Source organism: Gavialis gangeticus, unplaced genomic scaffold, assembly GCF_001723915.1.
Source record: "Gavialis gangeticus isolate Ggan-Ray unplaced genomic scaffold, GavGan_comp1, whole genome shotgun sequence".
Classification (NCBI taxonomy): Eukaryota; Metazoa; Chordata; order Crocodylia; family Gavialidae; genus Gavialis; species Gavialis gangeticus.
The window spans coordinates 30,699,670-30,714,489 of NW_017729024.1; the positions used below are offsets into that span (position 1 = coordinate 30,699,670).

At 40.4% G+C, this 14,820-nt stretch overlaps 1 protein-coding gene across 2 annotated transcripts in view; it reads left to right on the forward strand.

Annotated features, from left to right (window-relative positions):
- The window catches only part of COMMD10 (COMM domain containing 10), a 260,293-nt gene that overhangs the window by 125,893 nt on the left and 119,580 nt on the right, over positions 1 to 14,820 (forward strand). The window contains exon 5 of one of the 2 annotated variants that reach the window (XM_019516994.1): positions 8,449 to 8,649. The exons of the other annotated variant lie outside the window; for it this stretch is intronic. Coding sequence (XP_019372539.1) covers positions 8,449 to 8,634 — 186 coding nt within the window. The 3' untranslated portion in view covers positions 8,635 to 8,649. Of the gene's footprint in view, positions 1 to 8,448; positions 8,650 to 14,820 lie in introns of those variants that run through there. 2 annotated transcript variants of the gene reach the window in all.

Below are 14,820 nucleotides of genomic sequence, written 5' to 3' on the forward strand. Positions count from 1 at the left end.
ATAGATCACTTAATATATTTAATTCAGTTTGAGAGAAGTTCCATGCCAATGATTTCAATGCTTGCATGATAAAATAAGGGCACATGGGAGCAACTGGGTATTTTCATTTTTACAAGAATAACTAAACTCTAGGAAAATTTAATGAAGAAAATGAAACATTTTAAGCATAAATTTTAAACAACAGTTATACTGTGTCTGTACAGTTTAGCTACAATTACATTACAGTAGGGACCATAGTGTGTTTAATTTACTGATTTTGTAGTTTGCTTCTAAACTCAGGATCAGTATAATGTATTTTTTATATTTAATATAAAATATTTAACAAAGTGATATATGGGTAAGTCACCTGCATCATTTTGCTGTAGCAACTGGTGTCTGTATATAAGTAACTTTGACAGAAACCACTTAAGGAAAAACATTGAGGTTTCTGAGTGGTATTTAGATTAAATATTTAACATTAAAGTACTAGACTAGTTGAGGGAGTTTTTCACAATGTAGCTTTAGGTAATTCTCAACTTTCTTGAGATTATAATGTAGGAACTGGGGAAATGAGTAAGATTTTACAGACTTGTTAATTGTGTAGAGCAGTATGTGTTAAGCCCTTATGTAGTCTTTTCACAAATGGAAAAAATGTTACAAATTCAAAATATATTAGAATTCTAAAATCTTCTAAAGGAGAGCCTGAGAAATATATGGTTATAAATCTAGGACCAAATTTGCCTAGTATTTGTACCAGTTAATGTCAGTGTTGTAATTTCTGGTAGGGCCTGAGACAGGTAGTTCCTCAGGGGGAGGAGGATATAGGGAAGAATGAATTCAACCTCTCTCTTTTATCTGTGGAATATGGCTGTTTAAAAAATAAGATGGTAGGTACTGGGAAACAAGGCAGAACATAATCTGATGCAGGCTGAAACGACAGAATTAGGACATAGGAAGGACTTGTCGTTAAGGCCCTGCTACTGCCAGCAACCAATTTTACATTCCCTTCTCATAAACTGACCATTTTAAAACCAGGTAGGTTGCCTGCTTCTATTACTGAGTCCCAGGAACTCGTTTCTCTTATGGTTAAAAACCTTCTGTTTTCAAATTAAATTTATTCATAGTTACTGTGTAACTGTGCTCTTGTCCAAGCATAAGCTGTCTTTTAGCTGTCATTTAAGTTGTCTTTTAGCTTAAATAGCAATTCTTCCTTCCCTAGTACCTACCATCTTATTTTTTAAACAGAATTTACAGAAACCAGTTGCAACTCCCCTTATTCTCTGTTTTGTCAAGCTAGTTAAATCAGGCTGTTTTTTGTCTCTTCTGGTAAAATAGACTTTTTTTTCCCTAGCTCTTTTCTATACCTGATCCAGTTTGTATTCATTGATCTTGAATACAGATGACTAGAAGTCATCTGCCTTAGGTGTGGCCTTACTAGTGCATTCGTCAGTGGCATTAATACATCCCTATTGCTACTGAAATACTTCACCCAGTTGCATTGTATTTACATTTTTCATCACTGTATCATACTGGTGACAAAAAATTGCTATGATCGCCTAACATATCCAGATCCTTCTTGTCTCATATTTATTTTAACTAATGAATCCTTTGCTTACAGCATAGATCAAAGTACATGATGTTGCACTTCTGTATTATGAAATTTAATTTCATAATAGTTCACTTCTTTAAGTTATTCACATTTTCCTATATGATGTTCTCCTCAGTATTGATGTTCTTCAGTGCACTCACCCTTTCTGTGCCAAAGTCATTAATGAAAGTATTAAGTAAAATTAGTCCCTGAACTGTTCGTTAAGCCTAACACCTCTTTCAACCTTCCCTTACAATTCTTGTACTAATCCCCATTTTCTCTATTGTAACTAATAATTTTCTAGGTGACATCATATCAAATGTTTTATAGTCCAGATAAGAGAGAGATCTTGTATTACGTTGTCTGGATAATCAGTTACGGTATCAAAGACCTTATCAGGTTAGCATGGCGTGATAAACTCAGATGTGCTCTGATTCACTGATTCCCCTAAGGTACCCTTGCCATTTGGGTCCAGTAAATCTGGGAAACCCAATCTAGTAGGAATCCCAAAGGAAGATGGCAGGGGCTGATTTCCCCCAATTGGGTAATAAATAATTTGGGCATCTCTTAGCAATGTCTGTGAATCTGGCTTCTGAACTGTAATGACTTAAGTGGTGGTTTGTAAGTTACACGTGAGGAAAGAATCTAGAATTTTTTCAGATTTACTAGTCAAGTGATGCAGAACTCAGCTGCATCCCATCTCTATTTTATTTAGAGGTTAATATTTGCAGACGGAGTTAGAATTATAGTAGCTTCTGTTTTGTTACATGTTGTGGGAAAGAAACAAAAGGGTTCTCTTAAATAAGTGTCAAAAATATTAAGCTTTCTCTTGAGGAGAAAAAATATTTCAGAAGCAGTAAAAGCAAAACCTGATGATATTCTTCTAAGTAAGATAGTTTTGGGATTACATTATATCCTAATGGAATACAGTATTTGTATGTATTGTTCTTGCAAGAGTGGCATATGTTAAAATAATTGAGTTCCCCCAGCATGATTGTTATAAATCCTGTTTTTGTTACCCTTTATAACTGTACTATCAGAATTCATCCAAAGCATTTACAAATATAAAGTGTCCCTTTTCTTCCTTTTTTAGATTGTTGATGATTTACCTTGATTATTCATAATTATATGTATTCTGAGATACTTAATGAGAGATCTGAGTCTTGCCATTATTTTTTTAATGTTGTTGATCTATTTCTTTTCTTACCTTCTTACTACTAATGAGTTCTGTAGTTTTTGTCCAGCTTCTGCTTCCTGTGCTGTTATTGATTGACAGTTTCATTGTAACAATGGAGAATACTTGTCCAATGGAAAAGTGCTGGATCATTAGTGGAGAAGTGAAACCTGAAAGTACTGGAGGTTTGTCCCGGAGGAAGCTTTGACTAGTAGAACAGAAACTTTGAATTGGTCTCTGAAGGCAGCAGAAGCCAATACATAGAACAACACAGGACTGATGAACGTGAGATTTAGTTTTGCTAAAGTAGGTGGGCTAGAGATTATTTTTGTATGCATTGGACTTTGGTTATGATATATGTAACAAAATAAGATGAGTTAAAATAATTAATGGAAACCATGAATGATAGAATACAGTGTCCTATATCTTACTATGAAAAGATGAAGTAAAAATGCTTGGCTAATCAAAGGTATCTTTTGTCACTATGATTACATGAAAATTCAAGGGCACTGAGCAGACCAAAAGGCTCCTACAGATCATGGAGGACAATACAATGGTGAAGAGTACTTCCTCTGCTTCTGGTTGTCCCATGGCTGTTAAAGTTCTAAGATTTCATATGCTACCAATATTCAGCATGCTATTTTGTTTCAACGAATGGTTCACTGAAGGCAATAGGATTTTTTTGGCTAAGAAGCAAGACATTTGGTCTCTGATGGATACTTCCTATGATGATGTTGATAGGGAAGAGGGAAATGGGGGTAGGAAGGAAGAAATGTGGTTTGTTCTAGAACCCCTTTTTTCCTTCCCCAGTAAAGCTGGCCTCCATATATTCTAGTCATCTTATCCAGGACAATGAAAGTGAATGCTTTATGCTTTCCCTCACCCTTAGATATGCTTTGGACATGCAACTATTTCATGGATCACTGTTGAAGTCCCAGTAGTGTGGCAATTTTTCAGCTAATTTTTATTCTATTTTTCCTTCCCTGTTGTTAACATTGGAAACAGACATCTTGTTTTCATGGATGTCCCTGAAGGTTATCCCTAATATGTTTTCCTTAGCTGAAGTAACTGCTATTTTTTGTGACCTCGTAATTGGTTGCTCAGAAAAGTACTATGATGCAACAGCGGGAATACTCTTACTTACAGGTGATTATCTAAAAACCAAAATCCACAAACTTTTGATAAACAAATCTCTTATTTATAAAAACATTTAAAATGATAAATATTACAGCAGTGTGCATGCACATAATATTGTTTTGTTTCTAATAACATAGCTAAATATTCACTGATGCATCTAAATGAGGGTAGCTTTATGCTTGTATAATATCAAATGAAATAGTGAGCAGGGGGATATCTGTTACTCATGTAAAGATTTGCGGAAGAAAAATACAGAAAATACAGAAGCGGAAGTTGTCTCTAAGTCGAGTGTTTTTCCTATGACATCAAAAGGTCTTTAAGTAGCTGAGCAATATACCTATGGACTGTGAATCTTGTCCTTACACCAGGAGCAGACACTGATGTTTCAGTGCAGTAGTTGGTGGTAATGAGTGCAAAATACAATCCAAAGAGAGTCGAGATAAAAGAAGAAATTTCCTAATACTCTCTTGGGAGATTGAGCCCTGAGCATAATGGAGAAGGCATTATGATGACTCCAAACACTCTTCTTGGGTATTCAAGCTCAGTCTAACCTCAGTTAGTAGCCATGCTTTTGTAAAAATACTCTCAAGTATAGAAGAGAGCAAGATAGTCGGACTGTATCGTAAGACAGGGTAATTTTAGTCATTTGAATTGAATTTTAATAGATTAATTTAGAAATCTACTCAACCTGAAATTTCATTTAACAGGAACATGCCAAACTGTAATATGAATTAGCCTGGAAATATTTATTTTGATAAAAGTTTATAGATGATGTGCCTTAATAAGCTTTTAAAGGGGCTTATTCAGATTTCTGTATATTGAGGTCTTAGGTTATTGTAGGCACTTTAGTAATGGGCTGATTATTGACAAAGGCAGAGTGCAAATGAGGATCCAGACATCACACTATAAATGTCATGTAACAGTTTTTTTTTTGGTGGGGAGCAAGTGGAGTATGCTTTCCAACTTGACAGTGTAAGTAGATCTACTTTTTCTTCTCTTAGCAACCATAAGCACTTGGAAAAGAAAAATGAAAAAGCTCAGTAGTGGTATAGGTACTTAGGAAGTCACCCAAGATGCAGTGTTGAAAGGAATGCCAAAATTTATTCTAAGAGCTTTGGGTGCCTCATTCTTCTGATGCTTTGGTAGTAAGTTGATTTTTGTGTTTGTCTAGCTAAAGGCATAGTCCACTCCTTACTAACCAGTAGCTACCACTTTTATCCAGTGGAAAACTGGAGTCATTTCTGTCCTCTTTTCAAAGGAGAGAGGAGAGCAGCACAGCAACTTCTGGCTTCGTATTGCCCAGTTGCTAAAAGCAGACTCTTCAGGCTAGTTACAGATCAGCCAACGATAGGGGGGAGAAGACCTATTGTTGACTGGAAAGAAGAGGGGAGTGGCAAGTAGGACAAGTGAAACGAGCAGTGGGAAAATAAATCTGGTATGACGGTGAAGAAACAAAAAAGATCCTTAGGGAGAAGGGCATAGGACAACCAAAAGGGAAAATTAATAATCCTCAAAATCTTTGTTGTTTTGGTTGGCATTGTCCTGAAAAGTCAGGTGGCCACTTTGGAACTCTCAATACTGTTAAAGATATGTCCCTGGAGGCAGGGAGGAGAAAGTCTTAAACTGCATATAACATCTAGAGCTTGGGGGTGTTACGGTTAGCCAAAGGAAGAGTGAGCAAGTTTGGGGAGGAGAATGAATATGAGGGAACTGGGAATTGTGAGCAAAAAAACTAGGAAGAAGACAAGATGGAGACATCAAGGACAAATTGAAATGAGCTGCAACAGAAGAGGGAATTCTATGGGAAGTGAATGAAGATGTAAGTGTGGGAAGAAAAGTAGAAAATTAATAAAATAGCACAAAACAGAGAGACCAACTGTAGTAGATAAGTTTAAGGAAGGAAGGCGTAGTGGGGGAAGGAAAGCAAAATGAAAAAAGAGAAAGTAAGAAAAGTACAACAACTTAAAGGTTATATTTATTTGATGAATAGATTGTTACTGCATTTTTGGGGTAATTGTTAAGATGTGTTGCATTACATTTACTCTTATAGTATTGTGGTATATTTTAATTTTTTTCTTATGGTGAAAGATTCCAAATAAGTTCCTCAGAGCATCTGCTCAACTAAAACAGACTCTTGAGAAGCTGCAAGAGAGATGAGCCTAGCCTCTGCATGTATTTTGACATTTCTGTTTTAGACATGGTACATTTTTGTGACGTTCAGCTCATTTCTTCATTAAGGCTTCAACCAGAGAGCCAACTTAAACAATTAAGGAAGTGGCTGAGGATAGACTTCCTTTTGTATCCCATCCTTCTTCCCACTTTGGCTTTTCTCCTACTGCAGTTCCAGCTTCCTTCCAACCTCCTGTCTTGTCGTTGGCCACATCAGCTCAGTGGAAGTTGAGAACAAAGTATAGGACTAGCTGCTAAACCAGAGAGGAATGGAGCTGCAGTGGCTTTTAGGCAGTCACTGAACATTTTTCCAGCTGGTTCTCTTGAAAGAAGGACACAACTAGATTCACTGGAACTGCAGTATTAGTTCAGGGTGGTATAAAAAGGCTTGAAATATATTTTCACATAAGACCCAAATTTTTCTCTCACATGGCTTTACATTAGTGGGACACCTGTGAGTTGCGAGAGTTACTTTTGATGTACACTGGTTTATATAAGAGAAGCCAGAGGCTCGACTTGTTTTTCTACAATGTAAAACATTGTCAGAAAATATAAGGCATGCTGTCATTTATAGAGTTAAGGAAAATGTAATGATTTTTTTTCTGTGTAAATTCCAATGAAATTTTAGAGCAAATAACTATAATTATAAAAAATCAAATTGTCATTAACAGTCTGGTCCACCATTTCTCTCTGTCTTTCTAATTTCTCTGTTAGCACATATTTGGTACAGTACTTTCGTGGGTCTGATTTAGTTAAAATGTGTTGGCTAGTGTTTAGTATATTCTTTCTGTTTACCAGATTTTTTTTAAAAGTAATATGCTGCAGTATCACTGGAAATTAGTCTTTTATTGTATGAGCTTTATGGATAGCTGAACTGGGTGGGTTTGTGTGATTTAAAAATCATTCAAGTCTAATACTGCTTAAATGGATCCAAATTTGAGAATAGAAGGACATGCTAATGTAGAGGTTTTAAAGGGAAAGGAGTCTCTAGCAATAATATATTTCATATTTAGTTATCTGCTGCAGTTATATTTACACACAGATTCTGAACTGACCATCTGGTTCAAGTTTTCATTAGTTCTTTAGGTTTTCAGATGCTTTGCTACTTGTAGACATTGTTACATATTCCTGTATAAACAACGTGCTTGCAAATGTTGAAGAAAAGCCTACCTAGCTTCCAAGTTGCTCACTAAATTATTCAAATGATTCTAGTTATGTGTTACTTACTGATCCTGCAGTGTACTGTAAAATTAAAGTCACAGGTTACTGTCTACCACCCAGTTGGCACTACTGGCAGTGATGTAATTTCATCTTTTTGTCACAGGAATAGATGCAACTAATTACCTTAATTGAGTTCATTGCTTTGTACACCTGAAAATAGCTCCTGGATTGACTTCAGGGAGTGTGTCTGCTTTTTCAAGCTTTTGTTTTAGTGTGTTCATTTTGAGGTTACATTTTCAGTTATTTCATAGGTGAGTCTGTTTACTTGTTTAATTCGTTAATTGAGGTCTTCTTAAAAGAAGGCCAGTACAATTTGTTATGATCCTTATAAAGTTTTAAAAAATTCTCTTCTTTCACTGTTTTTTTTAATCTCATAGTTTATTTATAGCATAAATTATATCAATGAAAGACTTGTCTTTAAAAAAAAAAATCAGTCTTCCCCCCACCCCCCTTTTTTTTTCACCATGAATGAAATATTTTGTAAAATTGCCATGTTTTAATGAGGTCAGCAGCAGAACTTTGTTGTTAAATACAACTCTAGATATGTAATTTTAGAGTCTAAACATGTCTGGAAGAGTTAAGCTTAAGGATACTGGACTAGTTATCAGCCAAAGGCATGACAGGCTTAAAGGTGAAAAGAGATTTATCATTTTTTTTAATGAATGTATGTAAATTAGTTTGTCCTGTATTTTGTAGTCTCATTTGTAATATTTTGTACATCATTATGCTTGCTCATCCTAGTATGTTAGCACACATTTAATAACGTGATTGATGATGCAAAGCCTTCACTAGTACTTTCAGCTTTTCAGTTATTTTTTTTTACCAGGATCATGTCGTTTCTCTTAAAACAAAACCAAAACAAATAAAAACGTGCATGCACACATGCACTCACATGCACACTAAGAATTAGTTTGGGTTTTTTGTTTTTTGTTTTTTTTTTTACCTAGGGACATGAGGGCTTGCACATTTTTGTTACCCAGACATTGTGTCTGGGTAAAATTACTTCTCACATTCAAGATACTTTTCCACCATGGTAATTACAGAGAAACTAGGTCTTTTTATGAATGTCAAAAAGGCAGAAGAAAGTAAAATGTCTTTTAAAAGATGCACATATGGATAAATTTGAGAGGTGCTCTGAAAACTGTTAGGGGAACATGACTGCAGATTTTTCTCCCTGTAGGTACAAGAAATGAAAGAGCCTTCACAGGTAAATTACCATAAAATCTTCTTAGTTTTCCAGTCATATAAACAGGTGATGATAGTGGGTAGTGAAAAAGTAGACTACCTAAGCTGTTTTAAACGGTGTGTTATTGCAAAAGAGAGAAGGGGGGGAAAAGACACAACTCAAACATCTAATAATGAATAGGTGGAGAGGGGGGCTTGGTAGAGTTCAGGCTAATAACAATAAATAAGTTACACAAGGTGATGCCCAATGAAAAATGCTAAGGTTATAAAATCACAGATCAAAATGTTAGATTCCTAGTGCATACCTCTGCCTTTTCTTCCCTGCCCCATCAGTTCTTTCACTTGGCTCCTTTCCTGATCCCATTTTCCTTCACAGACTCTCTCCAGGCTTCTTGCCTAGCCAGTTTGTCTTTTCGCCTTTGTTCTGGACCTAGCTTTTTTGTCCAGGTGGTCTCAGTGTTGCCCTCCCTCAAGTCCACTGCCCAATTTCCTTTTTTTCTTCCTCCTGTGCCACCCACCAATCTCGGTCACCCCAAAGTTCCATTTTTCAAACTTCCTCGCCCCACCTCTTAAGTCTGTCTTTTGTTCCGTCTGCTTTGAAATTAGGCAGCTTCCCTCCTCCATCCTGCTTCAGCCAGTAAGAAAGGGGTCACAGAGAGATACCTGTGATCATTTCAGATGCGTGGCTAAGACATCTAGTCATAAAAATCCAGGTCAGCTCCAGGCTGGAGCATGAGAAGTATAGCCACTGACATCTAAAAAGTGTGCTCTTTTGTATGGGCTTCAGTTTGTCAGAGGCTTGTGACTTGGCCAGATTTCTCTCTAGCACAAAAAAATCTTTCTGCCAAATTTTAAATGTCTGCTCTTTGCTCCCTCCATTAAATAATATGGGCATGCCAGACTTAAGGACATAAAGCAGAAAACAAAGGTCACCAGAATTTAACCTGGGCAAAACTGTGTGTTTTCTTTGCATACTTCATTCTTGAAACAGCTGGACCATTTTGGCTGAAATTCATCTAAAACAAAACAACTCCTTCCTCCTGCCCCCCCACCTGAGAGAGACACTTAATATACAAAATCTATATTCCAGTACTTGAAATTTGGCAAAGTTGTTTATAAGTGGAAAAGGGTCTTATAACGGAAGGTATTGGGCCAACTTATTAAAAAGGGCTACCAACCTGATCTGTTTAAAAAAAAAAAAAAGACAATGCATATTAAAGTATCTAAAAGTAATTAGATGTATTAACTATATTTCTTTACTCTGCTTTTGATACTTTGCTTGTTGTATTAGACCAGGGGTCAGTAACATATAAGCCATGAACTGGAGCTGCCTGCAGAACTGGAAGGCTTTGTGTGTGCCTGTGCCCATGCTGGGGCTGATCAGCTAGGAGCTATGCCAGCACTGGGCAGCCTCCTACTACCTCTGTGCTATTGCTGCTTTTCTCTGCCCCTGGTCAGAGAGTCAGTACCAAGTTCCATAGGAGAGATCTGTGGTTAGGGTCAGGAAAAGTAAGCTGAGATGGGAGCCAGGAGAACCAGAGAGAACAGTGAATGCAAGCCTTGACGGAACAGACTGAGGCTGTGTGAAAGTGTGCTTGCAGCCTGAGGCTGTAGGTGCGTTTGAAAGGGGTCCATAGTGTTTTCAGCCACCAATTCAGTTGCAGAGACCTAAGGCAGTCACATTAGCCCAGGTGTGGTAACTCAGGTACTTGGCCCAGCTGGGCATGCTTGATCAGAGGCCTTGACAGTGACCCTCCCCGCCTCTTTACGTCTTCCAGGTGGCCTGGGATTTGGTTCTTCTGAGTACTTCTGGAGTCTTGCACTAGTTTGGGTGCAAGACTTGACTGGTTCCCAAGATTGTTCTTCAGGACCATAGTCCTCCCAGTCAATCAAGTAGTGGAGCTTGCTTCAGACAAGTTTAGAGTCTAATACAGGGGTGGGCAAAGTCCAGTCTGTGGGCCAAATTATGCCTGTGTCAGACTCCATTTTGTAGCAGCTCCTGCAGTGGTAGTTCCTTCTGGTTGCTGCCACTGGACCCAGCCCCACTGTCTGGGCTCCCTGGCCCATTCACCCCACACACACTGTGGGGGGCAGGACCCATGTGGGCAGGGTTCATGGCCAGGCGGCTGGGGTGGGGCTGCAGCCAGGAGTGAAATGGGTGGATGGGGCTGGGGAGACCCTGGGATCTTGGGAAGGGGGGGAGCCGGGGCAGAGCTGTGACGAGCTTAGGTTTTGCTAGCAGGAAATGGATTGGAGCCCTAGCCCCGTGCCGCTACCGCCACAAGATCCTAGACCTGGAAGAGCTGCACGCCCTGCTTGCAGTGCTACTAGCTGGTGTCCACGGAGACCCTGGAAGCAGCAGATTTGGGTTTTGTGGCCCCATGATGTCATGTTTCCGCTGCTCCTGGGGTCTCCACTGAGACTTGCCAGAAGCGATGTGGGTAGGGACTGCTGGGAAATGGAGTCCAGCCACTGGTCAGATCCACCATTTTGCCCATCCCCTGTCTAATACCTGTGACTTTTCACTATCACAGGACAGGGAGCAGGAAGGGTCCAGACTGCCAGGAAAGGGGTTCTCAGTGAAACGTTTGAGGAAAACGGAGTGCACTTTCAGTGTCCCAGGCAGCTGAAGCTTGAATGTTATTTGTTTGCTCTCTCTCAATCTTAAATGTGCCCACATACTGGTGGTCCAGTTTAGCTGATTGTTTTTGAAGAGAGCCAGACAGGCCTTGTTGCAAATAGAAATGGTGGACCCAGGCTGCCAGCATCAGTCAGCCTAGTCTTTTTATGTGGTTTTGGCTGCATCGAGGTGGGCCTTTCAGTCTTGTTGAACCTGTTGAAGATGGGATACAAGGTTGTTCACTGTAGGGACCCATGGGAAACTAGACAGTGCTGGGTGAAACTGAGGATGGAGAAAAAGGGGGTCTGGCTTGTGGATGTATAAACAACGTTGTAATGCAAATTCTGCTAGAATTATCTTGGTGAAAGCAATTATTCTGGTGAAAGTTTAAAAAGCACCTGAAGAATTGTTCAAGAATCTGGCTTACATATTTGATTTGTCCATTAGTCTGAGGGTGTTATGCAGAGGAGTGAAGAGGGTCCATACTCGGGACCTTACAGAAATCATGCCAGAAATGCAAAATAAACTAGGGTGCCATGTTTGGAGAGCACCTGAGATGAGCAGCCATGTAGGTGAGATATGTGCCTCAGAAATAGGTCAGCCATTTTGCTGGCAGTGGGGACAGACTGGCCAGGGATAAAATTGACCGTCTCAGTTAATACATCCACCATGACTATGATCATGGAGGAGTTTTCAGAACATGAGAGGTCCATAATGAAATCCACTAAAAGTGTTGACCATGGTAGTCTGGGGTGTTTAACAACTAGAGGAGACCACCTGGCCAAGTTCAAGTTTTCTTGGTTTGGGCATATGTAGTTCATGAAGAGATGTCATAGCCCATTTAGGGCTTCCAAAATTGCCAAGAAACTGAAAGCTGGGTCTTGGTACATCCTAAAGTGCCCTGTAGGAGGCGAGTCATGACAGATCCATAACATTCTTGATATTGCTGGATTCTCCAGGAAGTACACATAGTGGCAGGAAAAAAAAAAACCCTTGAGCCATCAAAAATCAGTTTTGGATGGCTTTGCCAGATGACAGTTTTTCAGTAAGGGGATCATCTACAAGGTCCATTTGGCTGGCTGATAGGAAGCTTTGCCAAGAAGTTCCCCAAACAAAGTTTTTAGGTAAAGAATGGTGGAAGATGGCAATGGGTCTAGTGCAGAGGGTTCATTCATATAAGATAGGGCTCTGGTTCTTGACTCCTGGATGATACATGATTATGAAATTAAAACAGGAAAAGAAGAGTGACCAGTAGATCCATTGAAAATTCAGTTTCTAGCTTGTCTGGAGATATTTCAAGTTCTTATGGTCCTTTGTTATCTGGACAGGGTGGTGAGCTCTTTCCAGAAGGTGCTGCCACTCCTCAAAAGCTGCCTTGACCATGAGGAGTTCCCTGCCCCAGTGTCATTATTCCTTTTGGGTGGAATCAGGTCTCAGGAAGAAAAGGCACAAGGCTGCAACTTGTTCAGTGTATCTGAAGCCTGAGACAGAGTAGCTCACATAGCTCAGCGTGAGGAGTTAGCTTCCACTAAAAAAGGCTCTGTGGGATCTGGGTGCACCAGGGTGGGCACAGAGGGGAAAGCCTTTTTTAGTGTTTTGAAGGCTGTTCGGGCTTCTGGAAATAATTGAAATGGTATCCCTTTCTTAAGAAGGGTGATTGTCAGTGCTACTACATGCGAGAACCCTCTGATCAAACATCTATGAAAATTAGCAAAGCCGAAGAACCACTGGACTCCCTTAATGTCGTGTGGCACAGTCCATTCAGTGATGACAGTTACTTTATGTGGATCCATTGCCAGGCCCTTGGTGGAAATTATAACCAAAGAGTTCAGTTGAGGTTCTGTCAAATTGCATTTCTCTAACTTGACATGTAGTCAGTTTTCCCAGAGCCTGAGCACATGTTCTGAACACTGAACTCATCATGAGAGAATTAAAATGGTGTCCGGATAAATTATGACAGATCAGTTGGTCCAGCTTATCTTGAAACACATCATTAACAAAGTGTTGGAATGTGGCAGGGGCATTGCAGGGTTCTGAGGGCATAACCAAGTATTTAAAATCACCACAGCTGGCCAAAATGTGGTCTTCCACTCGTCCCCCTCCTGTACACAGATTAGGATGCAGATCTAACTTCAAAAAAATCTTTGCCTGATGAAGCCTTTCGCATAATTCATTCATTAAAGGCAGTAGGTGATGGTTATGAACTGTTACCCTGTTTAAGGCCCTGTAATTGATGCAGGGGCAGAAAGAACTATCTTTCTTGGCAACAAAGAATATTGGGGCCCTGACTGGGGATGTAGAAAGCCTGATAAGCCCCTTGAAGAGGTTCTCTGCAGTGTACTTGAGAGCCTTGAGCTGTGGTTTGGAGAGGGATTAAGTACATCCAAATGGGATCTGTGCTTCTGGCAAAAGAAGAATGGAACAATTGTAAGGGCCATGCGGGGGAAGTTGGTTTTCTCCTTTCTTGTCAAACAGGTCTGCTAAGTCTTTATATTTGGCAGGGAGAGATAGGTCAGGGTCCGTGGGATATGTATTTCCTGTTAAGGCAGTCCATAGATCTTGTATAATTGGTGCCAATAACCTGATGTCTTTGGCTTTGCTTCTGGCCTGAGTCTTGGCTGAGGGAGATACCTTAAGCAAGAGCACAAGCAGTAGGGTGAGTTGAGTGGAGTTTCCTCAACCCACATGAGAAGTCCAAATTATGGAGGGATAGCCAAGGTGTCCCCAAGATATCCATTCCCCTCACTTTTTGGTTAAGATAAAAAGGAGACTCCCAGCGGTCACCTGTCATTATTTTTCTCCACTTGAGGAGAGAGTGGATCTGTCCATGAGCTGCTTCTACTTCAGGGTTCTGTCTTCGCCTGACCAATACCTGATGCTGTTCTGCTGGGTTAAGCCCATGAAATTACCAGAGGTCCCTGTGTCTAAGAGGGCCAGAACAGAGACATCCACCACAGACCAGTGTTGTAGGTGAAGCGTGACTAGCAATGGCCAGCCTTGGGGTTTGGTGGCACTTGGGCATTTAATGGGAGTCAGGGGCTGGCTGAATGGTCAGCAGCAGGCCCAGACAACCCTCTAATGAGGCTGGGCCAGGGAACTTCCTGAATAGGAGCCTGGTGTTCCCTTCCTTGGGCAGCCAGCAGCTCATCCCCAGAAATCTGCCAGGTGATAAATCCATTCCCCCAAACCACTGTGGGTCTGGGAGGCACACCTTGCTGTGTGTGTTTGGCTATGTGGGTTGGCCTGTGGTAGGCCAGCAAGGCAGGAGCATGGATTACCCAAACATTCGGTTGGGGTCTGGACCAGAGGGGTGGAGAAACGTGGGAGCCGAGTTCCAGGAGAGCTGAGAGGGCAGATCTGGGAGGTGTAGTCTTGAGAAGTGCGCCAAGATCAGAAATGAGGGGTCAGAGAGCCAGTAGCAAGTTCCAGGGGAGATCTGAGGCCAGGGTCTGGAAAAGGTGCAGCTGAGTCAGGATCCAGGAGAACCAGAGAGCATAGAGAATGGAAGAGTTGATGGAAACGACAGGTTATGTGAAGGGGTGTGCCTGTACCCTGAGGCTGCAGGTGTGCTTAAAAGGCGTGAGTGACACTTTCAGCAACAAGTCTGCTTGCAGAGAACTGAGACAGTCCAATGAGCCAGGAACCAGGGGCAGGTGTAATAATGCAGGTGCCTGCCCCATCCAAATATGCTTGATCAGAGGCCCTAACAGATTCATAGTTTCATAGTTTCTAGGGTTGGAAGGGACC